The sequence below is a fragment of the Cheilinus undulatus genome, linkage group 11 (assembly GCF_018320785.1).
Source record: "Cheilinus undulatus linkage group 11, ASM1832078v1, whole genome shotgun sequence".
Lineage (NCBI taxonomy): Eukaryota > Metazoa > Chordata > Actinopteri > Labriformes > Labridae > Cheilinus > Cheilinus undulatus.
In genome coordinates, this window is record NC_054875.1 from 44,585,236 (window position 1) to 44,601,606 (window position 16,371).

A 16,371-nucleotide genomic window follows, 5' to 3' on the forward strand; every position below is an offset into this window, starting at 1 on the left:
TCCAGACCAAAAGACAAGACAAGTGCTTTTAATCAGAGCTAGAAAGGAATTAAGAGCAGATAGACAAGACTGTTAGGAAGCATACTAGGATTAGAGTGGCACAGCTGCAAACATTGTCTGGTTACAGCTTCTCAGATGTGCAGATCTGATGCTTTTCTTTCCTTTGAATGTGAAACTAAATTTACTGTCAGACAACTGAAACACATTTTAGATTAATTATAAAGACAGTGCTCTTTTCATTGTCCATTAATCTGTTGATCAATATCTTCATTTATGATCTGTTATTGGCTAGTTGTCAGAAAACTGTGCAGAATGCCATGTAGCCAAGAGGACATGAAGCCTAAACGTTGTCATTGACAGGATCCTGTCTTCTGTACAGTGAACAGCCTCTTTGCATTCATCCAGGTGTCTTTCCACTTGATGTAGTTGTTATTTTCACACTAGGCATCCATGTTATTTAAATTGCAAATTAACTTGAGCTCCCATTTGTGCCAGGCACATAGGTGAAAGGTGAAAACGACAGCACCTTAGAAAAAACAAGTCTAAAGAAGAGTTTGTTAGCTGGAAATTTCACTTGTTCCTAATAAATCCTTTAACAGAAGCATCCTAGCATGCAGATCTTTTGCTTCTTTGTACCAGATTGTTTGAGATTCTGATTTAGAAGTTCTGTTTTTCAAAGCTGGACATCGACTGAGCTTATTCCACACGAGGTTGTGCACCCTCTCCAGTGATCAGAAAATATGAGTGCATTTTCTGATGGATTCAGGTAAAGTGTTCAATGAATCCAGAGCTGAGAGAGTGAATGCTTTCAGTTCTGTTCTTCTTTGTGCTTTTTTGCACATGTAGAGTTTCACATGCTTTCATTCAGAAGAAATAACATGCTTACATGCATATTCAGCTTTTTTAAATCCCCATTCTTCCCCTAAAACAAGCCTGTGATGTTATTCTCAACTAATGTCTGAGCATAAGATCACAGAAAAACACATTTTATGTCTCTCTTTGTTTACTTCCTTATAACTGCATTGAGAGTTTTAAGTTTTGTTTTCTATCCTGCAGAGGATTGTCAAGCTGCTGCTTAAAACAAGCAAATCATGAGTTAACCCTCTGAGTCCCAAGTTTTTTTTGTTTTGTTTTGTTTTTTTTTTCCATTTTGCCTTGCCTGGACTTATTGTCTTAAAAAGCTTTTAAAACATCAACCCTGTGGTGCACAGTCAACCTCTAAACATCCTTTTGTTCAAAGCAACCTGGGCTTTAAGAATATGTGTGCTGAAGCAATGTTACTTGAATTCTTTTTATGTAATGGGATTATAAAGAAAAATGAAAAAACAAACCACTGTCAAAACTCAAAGATTTTTATGTGTAACACTGTCAACAATAACCAAAAGTTTTTCTCCCATCTCTTGGGGACCACAATTGAAAAAATTGTCATTCTGTGACAAAAATTCTTAAAAAATACTCACATATTTATGTATTGGCTCTATTGGAGCCATTATTCAAAGCAGTTCCTGTCTGCAGAGACACAAAGGGCCACATCACAGACTCTCTGTCCCTCTTCCTCCTCCATTATGAGTGACTCAGGCCGTCTCCTGCATGTAAAGACGAGCAGTTTGACAAAATATGACGGGACAGCAAACAGCCTGCCATTGGTTGTCATTGCCTTTCACAAAGCATTGTGGGATACAAAATAATGGATAGCATTAGCTGCTAGCAGCAGAAATGATAGAAATTGGGTTAAAAGATTGATAAAAGGACATTCAGTGTCGGAGTTACTGGCGTGGATTTAATCTTTAAATACCTGGGTGAGTCACCCAAGTTCCAGGCTCACTAGAAAAGCCTCTATAGTGGCTATAGAAGCATGGATAGCATCATTAGAATGGCACAATGGCAGGCTTCAAGAGGAAACAAAAGTAAGTGGCTACGATTTATGGTTCAAAACTTATTACACTTTTTCTAACCTGTGTCTCTTAATGCCGTATAAACCACGCCGGTCTCAGAGGGTTAAAACACACCTTTAAACAGTTGTTTAAGCCGTCATAATATGAATTGCTGCAGTGCTGGGCTCAAGCTGGGCACAAACCAAGACAGAGCAGCATGCTGTTTGCTTTACAACCCCAGGCAGTTACCCACAGATATTTACATAAATTTCAACACTCTTTATGCATGAGTTACATAATGAAGACCAGGATTCTAGAAGAGAAAAAAATTGAATTAATGTTTACAGCTGACCTCTATTTTATGTTGAGCTCACAGAAGATTCATCAATGTGAATGGTGCCCAATGCTGTCCATTTTTCTGAAGATTTTGTTTACTAACTAAGCTGAGGAAATTTGGTAAACATTATTAGGGAGGCAAAAAATCAAGAAAATATTATCTATGAAGGAACTGGAATCAGAAAATGTTGACTTTTATGTTGTAAAAAAAATATATTGATATTTAGTGGGTTTATGTGTAAGGTTTATGTGTTCAACTGTTCACCCCTATTTTCTTCTTAAACATCCTTAAAATCAGCTTCCTATGGAGAATTCTTTGTCCAGGCTTTAATTTTCTTTTTTTGCACATTTTGTGATAAATATTTAATGTGAAAGAGACGTGCTCAGAATTTAAAAACATGATTTCAAGAACAAAGCAGAGTGCCTTATATAAGACAGACAAGGCTTTAAGAAAAGATACAGCATTATAGAAATGCAAGACAATGTGAGACAGCATAGAAAAGGGTACCAAAAAAACCCCATAATATCAATCAATCAATCAGCCTTTATTTATACTCAAGATATCATTGAGGGGCACCCTCATTTACAATGATGTCGAGTCAATAACAGAAGAAATTCAGAGAATACAAACCAATAAAAACAGAGAAGAGACTGACTAAATATTTGACCATTAAACAATTTTAGATGTTTTTTACATAAAAGAAAAAAGGGAAGTCTGAAAAGAAAGGGCTGAGATTTACAGGCTTAAAAACAGAACATTTCTTTATCATGTTTGGTTTTGACTCAGAGGACTGTTATCAGACCAGACCCTGAAGATCTAAGATTGGTGATTATTTCATATTCAAACAGCTGATCAAATGACAGATGACTTAATAATCAATAAATCATTTAAGTAAGGTAAGATTGTTTTAACAAATGACTCGGTTTCAGCTTCTCTGCTAAATGGATTTATTGCTTTCATATTTCATTTCATCGTTAAATGAAAGGTCTTGATTTTTGGACTGTAAACAGGAATAAACTAGACACCATAAGAAGTCCTTTTGTCTAACTTGTTGACCGTGAAAGTGCAGTGGTGGGTCAGGAAGGAAAGCTTGATCTTGTGCCTCCAAAGTGTATTCGCTTCATCCTTGCCTTCAGAACCCCCCCCCCCCAATCCACTGAAGAAAGTCTCCTGCTATAAGCAAATCCTGAAATCTAACCCAGGAAGATTTCAGGGGTAAGTTGCCTGAAAATCCCTGAAAACTTTCAAGAGGACACGTTTAAAAATGTCGAGTGTTTCATAAACCAACAGCAGTATTTAAACTCTCTGACACACAGAAGCCTGTGCAGAGATCTGAGCAGTAAAAGTGATTAATAATGACTGAACCTCTTCATGCTCTCTCATCAGTTGATCGACTCTTTGATCAGACCTTGATAGGACTCAGATTATCTCGTGTTTCATAGACGTGAAGTCCTGTTGGATTCAGGATGAATGTCTTCTTTTTCCTGCTGGCATTTTCAGCGAGCAGCTTGTGACATTAACTCTGCACATCAAAAGAAACCGCAGCAGCAGCGGCGGCAGTGGCAGAACCACATCTTGTGTTATATTTAGCCTCACTTTTGTTGTCTTTTAGTCCACGCTGTAATTTCCATACGAATGCAAACGCAGAACGACGTGTGCCTGTTCCTCTTCTCAGCCCGGAGCTCTAATGTGCATTAGAGAGGAGAGGAGCTGGTATTTATAACCACTCCTGTACCCAAGGTCAAACGGATGGCTAATATCTACTTCCTGCATTGATCAGGCCTCCATTATACGTGTACATTTGTGCGCGTTCAGTCGATCGTGGCTCAATAAGCCCTCTCTACATTTTGGATGGTGCTTCCCAGGTTTGTCAGTCAGGATTCATCGCCGTGCGTCGTTCAATAATCTTCCTGTAAACGCTTCACAAACAGCTCCGGTTACACAAAGGCTGCAGGCTCCTCGCTGTTTTCTTTTGAAATGGGTAGAAGCTATTGAACCTTCATTGGAAGTCTGCATCTCCTTTCTTCTTGTGCTTTCAGTAGTTTTTTTGTAAACATGCAAATACAATAACCTGGGTTTCTTTGTCAGCTTCAACAGAAAAAAGAATCAGAGGAGCTGCTAGTATTACCTTGTATAGCCTATTAATGTCTAGATGATGGATTAATTGCTTTAAACCTCAATTTATAAGAACTTTGAATTTTGATAGTCTAATTTATCATTGTGATGAAAGCACTTGAAAGCAGAGTTGAGGGTAAATTTCTCCAAGGGGACAATAAAGTAAATTCTATTGTATCTTATGGTATCAAGGTATTCTTTTATTCATAGAGGATGACAGTAGATAGTTAGACACTGGGATAAGAAAGTCTGGAATGGCATGCTGGAAAATTTCATATCCCAGTTAAAATGGCCTTAGTATCAAGATTAGCAATGTCTTTGTTATTCTTATAATTACCTGAAAATGTTCAAAAAGTACTGATTAATCATTTGAAATCATTTCATCAACATATTAAAGAGTGAACCTAAAAGCCTTATCAAATTTGCATTAGAAGAGGTTGTCAGATTGTTCAATATTGTAGTGTTTTTTTAATACTATGTGCTTTAAACAATACAATATCTTATATTTTCAATTTGATTGGACAGAAAAACACCAGATATGGAAGAATAACAGATTTTCAACTAAAAACTCCTTATTGATTCATGTTTGTATCAATACTACTACAGTAAGCTGAGTTTTAGTGAGGTTAAAAAGGCCATGATTCCATCTGTTAAATCTATTTCATATTATCAGGAAAAAAACACCATCTTAACAACTGCATTTATCCAAGTTTCTCATTTAAAGGTTCCTGTATTTTGTTTCAATTAGATTCCAAACGGGCGCCAGTTTAGCTCAATGGATCTATTGGGCACCCACAGACAGAGGCTGTCATCCTAAACACACTGGTTGTGGGATTGATTCCTGATCTTGGAGTATGTTTGGTGCATGTCTTCACTCATTCTCTTTCCCCATGTTTCCTGTTTTTCTACAGCTTTCCTATTAAATGGTCAAAATGCCCAAAAAATTTGTTTTTTCATGTCATACGCTCAGCTGTAATCAGCTGACAGTCAGCTGATCCTAATTATGGCCTCCAAGCTCCCAGCCAATCACAGCTCCTTCTCTCAACATTGCGTTGTATTTAAATATAGCATGCTTCTCACTAATTCTTGCTGGCATTGATGCTAATGCACCACACTGCTGCTGCTAGCAAAGCCTCTCCTCCTCCACCCTGGGCTCCTCCTTTATGACATAAAGCTTGTTGCACCCTCATATTAAGATTAATTCAGGCTACTATGGATTTATTGCTTTTGAACTGATTTTGTTGTATTCAGTATGCGTTGTTATAAATGTATCCATCCATATGGGGCTTCTAGCCATGTGCCTCCGGGAAAGTTAAAACATGCTGCAGTAATCCTTAGAAAGACCCTCGTCCAGACTTGAACCCAAGTTGCCCGAGTACATTGGGCACAGTCTTACTCCAGGCCATCTGCATCAAAAATGTTTTAGTTCCCCTTAATAAGAAAAAAACTTTCATCAAGTCTTTCAGAGTGTATAAGTTGTGAAGGATTGTCATTTACCTTAACAATAGCTGACCAACTGTTTTCTGACTGATAAAACCATTAGACTTAAACAGCTTTCCTTCAAACAGAGAACTTAATTCAATCTAAAAATAAGACGCCTACATTCTTTTTTTTGATGTAGTCGTAATGTCATCTAAAAACAGCTAAACCAACGCTGCCTTTCCATGTAATTCTCTGTCCGGTTCTCTGTGTGCCCTAATGCAGCCCTCTGCCTCAGGAGCACTTATGCCCTCTGCATCCATCTTTAAAGCAGCTTTAATCAATATTTATACACCAACAGAGGATCACACTCCTGCCTGCATGTGAAAGGGTCACACAGAAGGATGAACCCTCAGAGGATCATCGCCTGACGCTGCCGCTCTGTGGAGCTTCTTCAGCAGACTGAAGCTCATTGTTTTGGTTCACAGCTCAGAGCTGGGGGCTGTTTTTCACCTGCAGCACTAAAATCAGTAAAAACGTTGTGAGAATTTAGTTTACTGTCCCTGCTTGGTACAAAAAAAAGAAAGACTTTCTGTGATTGTGTAAAGAGCTTATAAAAAGTATTCACCCGCTTGGATGTTCTACCCAATCATGGTCAATATAGTTTGTCTTTTTAGACCAAAAAAAAAAAAAAAAAAAAACTCTTTAATGTTGAAGTTAAAATGGATTCCTACAAAGTAATGTTGATCAATTAAATACATAATGTAAAATAAGTTATTTTATAAATATTTACCCTCTTTAAAGTAACTTATCTAATCCAACAGCAGTCCGGCCAATTACTGCTAGTAGTCTCACAGTTTGTGCAACGAGGATCACCTGAGTGCAGTGAGGGTGTCTCAGGGATTGTGGTACAAAGACACCTGTATCTGGAAGGTCCAGTCACTGGTTAATCAGTATTCCTGGCTACCATTACATCATGAAGACAAAAGAACACTCCAAGCAACTCAGAGAAAAGGTTATTGAAAAGTAGTAGTCAGAGGATGGATACAAAAACTTGTCCAAGGCACTGAACATTCTCTGGAGTTCAGCTAAATCCATCATCAAATGGAAGAATATGGCACATGTGTAATTAAATCTGCCTAGATCAGACCGTCTTCACAAACTGAGTGAGCGTGCAAGAAGGAGACTAGTGAGAGAGGCCACCAAGACACCTATGACTACTCTGAAGGAGTTCCAAGCTTCAGCAGCTGAGATGGAAGAGACTCTGCAGACAACAACTGTTGGCCGGGTTCTTCACCATTCAAAGCTTTATGGGAGAGTGGCAAAGAGAAAGACACTGTTGAGGAAGACTCAGATCAAATCTGGACTAGAGTTCACTAAAAGGCATGTGAGAGATGCCATGGCCAGGTGGGAGACCCCAAACACTGCACATCACCACAAACACCATTGTGAAGCATGGTGGTGGCAGCATCATGCTGGGGGGATGCTTCTCAGCAGCTGGCCTGGCCCTGGAAGGCTTGTGAAGGTAGAGGGTAATATGAATGCGAGAAGTACTGCTTGGGAGAAGATTTAGTAAGACAATGACCTGAAGCATACGGTGAAAGCTACACAGAAATGGTTTAAAGACATCAAGGTGAATGTTCTGGAGTGACTGAGTCAAAGCCCAGACTGCAGTCCAATAGAGAATTTGTGGCTCGACCATGATTGGTTTTAAAAGTGTAAAACTTCTAAGGGGGTGAATACTTTTTTAAATCAGACAAAACAAAATAAATAAAAATAAAATAAAACTTCTGACAAGTCTACGTTGTCCTCCACCAGTTTCATGTGTCACAATGAGTTTTTCAGTATCGTGCATCCCTGCTTAAAGGCTGTTTCCATCATCCCTAACTGAACCGAGTACATTTTGCTAATCCAGTTGTTAATACCCTAAACCCAAATTTACACAACTGTTGTCCTCTGGAGACTGTTTGTTTGTAGAGCGTCACCTGTTCTAGTCAGGACACCTGTAAACTGTGCCAGTTCCTGATTGGCCTCCAGCCTTGTCTCATCCGCTCTAATGACTCCTTAAGATGTGACAGTTGGATCTGGGTCCACTTCAACACACACGCACAAACACACCTGGAGCCTTGCCTAGTAGACCAGTTTCTGGCCATATGTCCTGTGGGGTGGCGTGCTCACGGTCTCGGGCAGCCTGCGCGCTCAGCGTGGTGCTGCTGTTTGATCTGAGGATCCATTCGAGTTAGACTTGAGAGAATATGGACACAAAGGATTATCAGCCGGCACAGTCCGCGTATCTGAAACAATGCGGGATGAGTGGATTAATGTGTTTTCTCCATAATCCTCGATATACTGTAGGTAACCTGCTGTGGAAGAGTAAACTAACAGCTCCGTAGAGGTGGACTGTGTTTGTGTTTGAGCTGAGATGTGTCATGTTGTTGTAGCGGTCAGATTGGCAGACGTTAATGTTGTTAGAATCAGTTTTTCATATGAGAACAGTGTCTGATTTGAAGCGGACCTCACGTCAGTGTTTGTTTTGGTCTTTTTTTAGAACCAGATGGGTGAAGATTAGCAGTACAGTCAGAAAATAATCAGTAGTAGTATAGCCTGTGAGTTAAATCCTGTTCTAATGAGCCATTTCTAGTCAAAATAAGACACAAATTTATGGTTTTCTTCTTCTAAAACGGCTTTTGCACATTGTAATGTTGTTGGATTCACATATTTTAAGGGAAGGGTGTAGAGTGAAGTATTGGGCAAAGCAAGGTTTGTAAAATTGTTACTTTGGACTCTGGGATGTTCAGTGTTTTCCATGTTACTAAAGATTTTTAATTTATTCTGGAAAAAAATCTTCAGTTTATTTAATTGCATTATTTTGACTTTGGATGCTTTTATGTCTAGACACAGTAGCTGTGGATATAAGCCCACTTACTTTTAGAAAATGCATTATTTTGCTTTTTAAAGTAGACTGGTTTGCTTGTTTTGTTTTTCAGAAATTAAATAAAAAGGTTACAAATATATACAGTCAAAAATAAACTGACAGCACAGGATAGAAGCCCTTTCTTACTATCTACTATCTTAATCTATTTGAATCTTATACATGTATATATGTTTTATTTAATTTTTTTTTCCTGTTGTATTACTCAGAAAAGCTCTTTTCAGGAACCTCAGTAAGTGTATGAAATGTGCTTAATATCCTCAAACCACCTTGCCTCTTCTAAACAAAGACATAAACTGTTTTTTTATTTAAAAAATGTTAGCAAGATAAGTGGTTAAAAATTTCCAATCTCTCTGAACATCTTCCTCTTACCGTCCAGCCATCCTGGTCATGACATCATAACCATAAAAGCAGCTCTGAGTTCATTAACATGTTGATCCATTTACCTGAGTCGCCTCAGGTGTTATTGTTGTCTCAAAGAGCTTTAGGAGCCGTGGAGTTCTCGTGCCCCTGGTTTCACCTCACAGGCTCCAATGAAGCCTGTACCACTTAATATGACTGATGGATGTTGTTTTTCTACTTTAGCTGCTAACATGAAGGCCTGTGCCCAGAAATTATTTATTTTTGTACCTTTCCTTTCTCCTATATGTTTTTCCTCATTATAACATCCTATCCAAGGAACTTACAACAAAAGAAACATGCAGCAAGTACTGAACAGTCTAAATAAACCAAATGTACCTCCAAATGTCAAAGTTTCCTTTCAGATAAAGCCTGCACTCTTGGCTTTGTTTGGTTTGGAACATTTTACAGACAAATGCCCATGTACTTATAGATAAAAAATGTCTACTGTAAGTGGTATTTGCATCTGTAGCTGTTCTTAAAAGTGTAATTTTTAAAAATCTTTTTGCTTAATAACTGTATATAGAGAGGGATATGTAGTCATGCTAATTTATGTTTAATGGAGGGAGACAATTAGGTGTGGTTTCTTCTTTTAAAGAGCATAAGAGGTGTGAAAACCCCACAATACACCTAGATTATATTGATCTGAATTCTTTGCATTTACCTCATACAATCATGACAATATATCCTGCCATTTTCAATGCAAGCTTGATTTACTAGAGGGATTCAGTCCAAAACCTCTTCTTTGTACCATTATTTTGGAAAGAACAGTATTATATTTAGCAGAAAGAGGCTCGATAGGAAACCTACAAAAACCACTAAATCTGATAAACCGAGTAACTTTGAAATTGAAACTGATCGCCTATACATGAAAAAATGTAGACAAGAAGAATCAACATGCTCCTGTTTTTATAAGAAATAGAACAGGAAATTCTTATAATGTATTTGTTTTAATCTTTGTAGAATTTATTATCAGTATTTACATTCCCTGAGAGGTCAAACAACCATTTTACGTAAAAACGGGTCAGTTATGGGTCATCTGTTGTCTCACTCTTATGTTTCAGTTCAACAGCTGATGGGAAAAAAATGTTTTAACCCTCTGCGACTTCCTTAACACAGAATCACAGGACCAGGACAGAAATATAAAGTTAAAGGCTTACCACTTTAAATATAGAGGAACTTTTATTGGTGAAGAGCCAGATGTTTCTCTCAGAAGCTGATGAAGATCTGAAGTAGAGGAGCAAAACTGAATATTTAGGTAGTGAACATCAGCATGCACAGGACAAAATCCACAAAGAGATCAGGAACATGAAGAAAGAGCTTTACCTCCAATGTTTGACAGTTGTTTATTTTGTCAAAGCTAAAACATGAATGAAGAAAAACCTGCTGAGACTTTATGAAAATCCTGAACATTCTTTATGACTATGGTTTCTTTCAGAGCTGCTCATGTTTCTTGTTGTGTGCCGTTTCCCGATCTTAATCCCTATTTTCTGTAGAGATTTAGGAGCTAATTTTTTCTGTCCCCTCTTGTGTTTCAGATGAGAACAATGTCTGATGAGACAGAACAGAGAATGTGTGAGGAGGACTTCGGTACGGATGAGGAGGGAGAGGAAGCAGACGTGGAGTCGTACCTGGAGGACAACAGCAGCGAGCTCATGGACCGTCTGAGAGAGCTGGAGGTAAGGAAATGAATACATAAACACTCGTTTAGCAAATAGGGTTGGTAATGGGATTAATTTGTCTTTCGGAAACACTTTATCCCCAATTATGGATAAAATAACTTCCTGTTTTAACCAAAAATACTGTCAGCATATGACAACACAGTTATTACAAAGCTCTAAAACCTGTCTATTAATTTTCAGAGTAGATATTTGTGCAAAACTTGGAGATAATCCCTCAAAACATTTTTGAGATTTTATGTTCACAAGAATGGTCTGGATGGTTAAATGTTTAGACAACCGAAAACATGATTCCTCTAGCTCTGACAAACACCGGTGTGGGGGCATAAAAATCATTAGGGAGATCAGGTTCAGCTCACTTTATTTGTAGAGGTGGGCTGTTTGTTAGTGAGATAGAAACATGAGATTACCTAAACAGATGAATCATGAAACAACACAACAGGTAAACTGTTTAAACACACTAAACCATTATGTAAATCTCAGCAAATGATCAGGATAAAAGAAGCTAACATTTTTTTAAACCCCAGCAGAGAAAAAGGACGTTGATAAGCCATGTTGGAGATATCGCGTTGAGAACAGCGCCAATACTTTTCATGCTTTTTGGTGTGGCTCCTTAATCAAGCTGTTCTGGACTGAACTACATACATTTTCAGTTGTGTTAAGAGTAAAACTCCCACTTTCACTCTGAGAACTTTGTTTTGAAAAAATAAACACTGAACAAAAGGGTACTGCAAACAAATATATATTTTACAGATTATGCTAATTTCAAGTAAAAAAGCCCTAACAAGAAACTGGCTAAAGCCAGATATACCCAAGGTGGAAGGCTGATATATACAACTATGAAAAATCCTCTGGAAGAACTGGATTGAGTTTATATCACCAACTAGACCAGATTTTAACCAAGAAAAAGCAAAGAAAAGGTTGAACCTTCTATGGATCCTATTGGCTCACCGCTGCAGTGTAAACAGTCATCTCCATGTGTTTGTGTTGTTTTTGTCCTTTGTTTGCTTGTTTTTTTTTCTTTTGCTGTATTTTGAATGTCAACTGTCCTTTATTCTTAAGGACTGAACAAGAGTGTAAGATTGTGATCAGTCCTTTTATCAACGGATTAAAGAGGAAATATAGGGAGATGTGTACAAAAAAGGCTTATGAGGCACATTCATTGGCTGATATAACATCTTGTTTTAGCCATTGGCTCATATTTTTTTTTTCTTTTATATAAAAATTTATGATTTTGGAGTGCAGACGACCTGTGGCTCCTTCACAGCATATACCTTCCCACTCTCTTATCCCTGTTTCTGGCTCTATCCTATGTTTCTTTTATAGTAAAGGCAAAAAAGTCTTAAAATGTCGGTACAAAAAAAAATAGGGATGTAAATGCACATAAGACTTGTGAATCCCTACTTTGTATTGCCTCAATAAAAAGAGAATTAAAAAAGTGAAACACATTAAAAATAATAAACAATAAAAAAATAGGTGTTCCAGGTTCTACCAAACTGGATATAAAGAGAAATATCAACCAAATAGGAGACGGTAAAAATCACTTAAATAAATGATTTAAATGAAGCCAAGGTAAAAATAGGTTTGTGACTTAATGGATAAATATCCATCCATTATCTACACTGTTTATCCCATTCAGGGTCTTGGGAGGAGGGGTTGCTGGAGCTGGTCTCAGCTGATCTGTACCGGACAGAATGCAATAACCAGTTAGTTATATAGAAGCAAAGAAATAGCCATGATCACACTATGAGTAATTTAGGGTCACCAGTTACCCTGAGGAGTACGAGTACTCTGAGAGAACCCATGTAGGCACGCAGAGAACATGCAAACTCCACACAGAAAAGCCCTGTCCAGAGTGATTCAAACCAGGAACGTTGCTGTGAGGTGACAGTGCTGCACCATTGTACAACTGGGAAAATTTTGCTAAAGCTTGTTCAGCTCAGTAATAGCAGCAGGAACAAATCTGTTTGTGTACTGCTTTGTTTTGCACTAAAATCCTCTATTCAGAGGGAAAAGCTAAAAGTCACTGTGCAGAGGGTGTAAATTATTGTTTAAGATAGAGTTAGCTGCCTGCTTGTACTGTCTCATGTACAGGGGCATTGGGTAAAGCTGTGACGCACCAATCAGCCAACTTACCTTTCAACTACCTGGCTCAGGGAATTTTTATCTTTTAGATAAGTTTGACCAAAACATGACAACAATCAAACTATGAGCATTGCTGTATTCCCCATACAGAGAAAATTAATGCACGTTAAACTTTAGAAAATGGAGCGACATGTCTCATTTTCTTTATCCTGCCAACGCTGTAAATGTAACAGGATTGTTTTTACAGTTTTTTTTCTTGAACTAGCAGCTATAACCCTTTTTATTTGGTGGATATATAGCCTTTATATGAGCTGTTTTTATGGCTTCTCTGAGTGTATATGTTTGTTGTTGGTCTGTTAGCATTACAGTGTCTCATAAATCTTTGTTTTTTTCATTAGCATGTGCATGATATAAATAACTTTAATGTTGTGTCCTTACAGGCAGAAAACTCTGCTCTGATGTTGGCCAATGAGAGTCAGAGAGAAGCTTATGAGAGGTGCTTGGACGAGGTGAGTCCATGATGCAGATTCTAAATGAACGTAGACACAAAGATTAATTTTAACTTTCCACTCAGCTTTGTCAGTCACTGTAAGTTTTAATGTTTTTTGTGTCATCAGGTCGCCAACCACGTGGTCCAGGCTCTGCTAAATCAGAAGGTACATGTAGCTTAATGTCTGCAGCTATGTTTGGATTATTTTATCTGACACAGTGGAGTGTGTTTCAGGTTTTTAGCTGCTGTGTGTGTGTGTCTGAACAGGATCTGAGAGAGGAGTGCATCAAGCTGAAGATGTTGGTGTTTGATCTGGAGAGACAGAACCGGGCGCTTTGTGAGCTTTTTCAACAGAAACTGCCCAACCACCCCACGGCTCACTACCAGGTAAACCAGCAGAACTTTATCTGTTATGACTCACATAAGACAGACTGTGTAACACTGAGCTTTTAGGTGCCCAGTAGGTACTTTTAGTGGATCAAATTCTGGCATTGTGATAATTCTAGTGCCTTTTATATAACATGGAATGTGGTTTTAGCTCACTGAGAGTTGTATGTTTTAAACACGGTAGGCTCAAAGGCCCAACTAAGGACAAAAAGTAGGAAATTCTGAAAAGCTATAAACTCTCTGTGAAGCACATCGGTCTCATTCTCTGTTTAGTAACTACTCTCTTTAAATTGCCAGGTTCCTATAAGATAAAATAAATTCACATTTAGTAAAGTCCAAAAATGCCTCCATGTCCTCGGTGCACAGCTCTGATTCACATCAGCCTCATTCTTTCAAACACTGGTGACTCAGTGAAGAATCTCAGTCATTCATTCCAGCTCTATATTGTTTCCAGCAGATGCCAGAACAATGTATCTCCTGTCGTCTGTGTGTATAATAGCCCCCAGTGTGTACAGCGTCGTCATAATTGCCTCCTGACTCTCCCGTTTCAGGTCCAGGCAGGACCCCTCCCAGACTACAATGCACAGCTGCACAATGACTCTGCCAAACAGGTGGAGCCTGCACAGACTGAAGCACAAGCCAAGGTGATTATTACAGAGGATGCTCTGCAGAGCTTTACATTAAAGCATTAGGAGGGAAACTCTGGGATTATATCAGAGACTGTGAATGGGATTACAATCGCCATCATTTCTGAAGATTTAAATATATTAATGATGTAATGCTGATCTCTGTGAGACAGGTCTCCTTTTAAAAAAGCCACGCCAGTTAGAGCCTTACCTTTAGTATCACATGACAGATATGAGCGGGATTTGTCTCACTGGCTCTTAATTGTTTTGTCCATTTTTACTAGGCTTGTAAAACGGCTGTCTTGATAACTTTGCACATTATATAACATCTCAGCTTGTTTGGGAAAGGGGTTAAACATCCAGTTACAGTTACTGTGTAGTCACACAGATTATTGTTTAAACCTGAGCCATGACCTTTTAACCTTTTATTTGAGCAGCCAGTTTTGGTACTGAAATCAAGATAAAATGGGACTGTTTAGTTTTCTTTCCTTGTAATTGTATTCATATTTCTTAAGCTTTTTCTTCTGATGTGGACCTATGGATCTGAAATATAATACAAAGTACAACCTCCTATATTTTTGTAAATGCTCAGGGTGTCATTAGCCTAGTGGTCCTGTGTGCCGAGGCTATTGTCCAGCCTGTGGCTCCTTTACTACATGTAATTCCACACACTCTTGCTCTCTCTCTTGCTTTAGTTTATGGCTTTATTCTCTGTTCCTTCCTATCTGAATGAAGGCAGAGGTGCCTTAAAAGACTGCTTTTTAAAAATTGTGAAAGCTCAATGTCTGGTTAGGTTTAGGTACCAATGCTGCTTGGCTGTAAGAGCTTCTGGTGATCCAAATCTATAAAAACTTGCTTACTAAAAACCTTAAAACCTACTTTTAACTATCTAAAAGTACAAGGACTAAACTTCTATCAGTTTCCTTAAATTTATGACAAAATATATCTGATTAAAGAGCACTGGGGCAGCAGTCTTTAACCTCCTGAGACTGGCACTTTTTGATTTGAATGTATTTTTGGTTCCTCCTACTTACATGGGATAAGTGGGACCTGATAAGAATAAAACCTAAGCCTTGTCTTTGAACAGGAAGCAGGTTTCACCAAAAAATGGTGTCTGCTTATGAAGCCAGTAGGCTTATCATACTGCATAACACAAAACAACATTATTTATTTACTTTAACTGATAAAGATGATTACTCCTGGACAAACTTGTTGGCCGTGTTGCCGCAGAGACATTGCTGGGTAGGTTTTTGATCATACATTCGGACTGTGTCTGCAAGTTGGTATAGCACCGTTCACTCAGTAAGACTTGGTGTCAGTCATTAAATGTATAGAGTTGTCATTTTTCTGATGACAGAATGCAAGAACTTGTCAAGGCCAAGAACAAACTAAATTTCCACTAAAATCTCTGGAGGTCTTAGAAAATTCCTGTTGCATTTATTGGATTTCCAAAACATTCCAAAAAAAAAAATCCCCCAAAATGCCCTAAAATTTCCAAGAAATTACCAAAACTTTCTGTGATTTTTTTTTTTTTAATCCCAGATAGATAAAAATATATATATATATCCTCAAATATCCCCCAGATATGTCCATGAAACTTTCTGAAGGAGCCATATGATCCAAAAAAAATCCTCTGGGCTTTTGGCTTTATTTTGAAAGGAAAGCTGAAGAGAGATAGGAAATATGGGAAGAGAGTAAGGGAAAACAATCAGCGCTAAGATTGGGAAATGATCCCATGACTAGTGTTATATAGGCACCTGTTCGACCAACTGAGCTAACTGGAGCCCAAGAAGCCTTAAGATTCAAGCAAAATTTTATCCCCAAAAATTTCAAAGAAAATTATGGAAAATTTCTGATTTCCCCCAAACATCCAGACAAATTCACTAACATTTCCATAAAAATTCAGAAACATTTCAAAGGAAATTCCCCCCAAATTTCAAATCCAACTCCCCAAAAAATTACAAATAAATTTCCCAAATTCCCATGAAAGTACCTACAGATTTAAGAAACGAATCCCCCACAAAACTC

The 16,371-nt window shown here is 38.0% G+C and overlaps 1 protein-coding gene across 1 annotated transcript in view; it reads left to right on the forward strand.

The window, feature by feature from the left end:
* nckap5l (NCK-associated protein 5-like) overlaps window positions 1-16,371 on the forward strand; it is an 87,324-nt gene that overhangs the window by 53,470 nt on the left and 17,483 nt on the right. Inside the window, exons 3-7 of the mRNA XM_041798765.1 lie at window positions 10,615-10,755; window positions 13,281-13,349; window positions 13,458-13,496; window positions 13,598-13,717; window positions 14,269-14,361. Coding sequence (XP_041654699.1) covers window positions 10,615-10,755; window positions 13,281-13,349; window positions 13,458-13,496; window positions 13,598-13,717; window positions 14,269-14,361 — 462 coding nt within the window. The remainder of the gene's footprint in view (window positions 1-10,614; window positions 10,756-13,280; window positions 13,350-13,457; window positions 13,497-13,597; window positions 13,718-14,268; window positions 14,362-16,371) is intronic.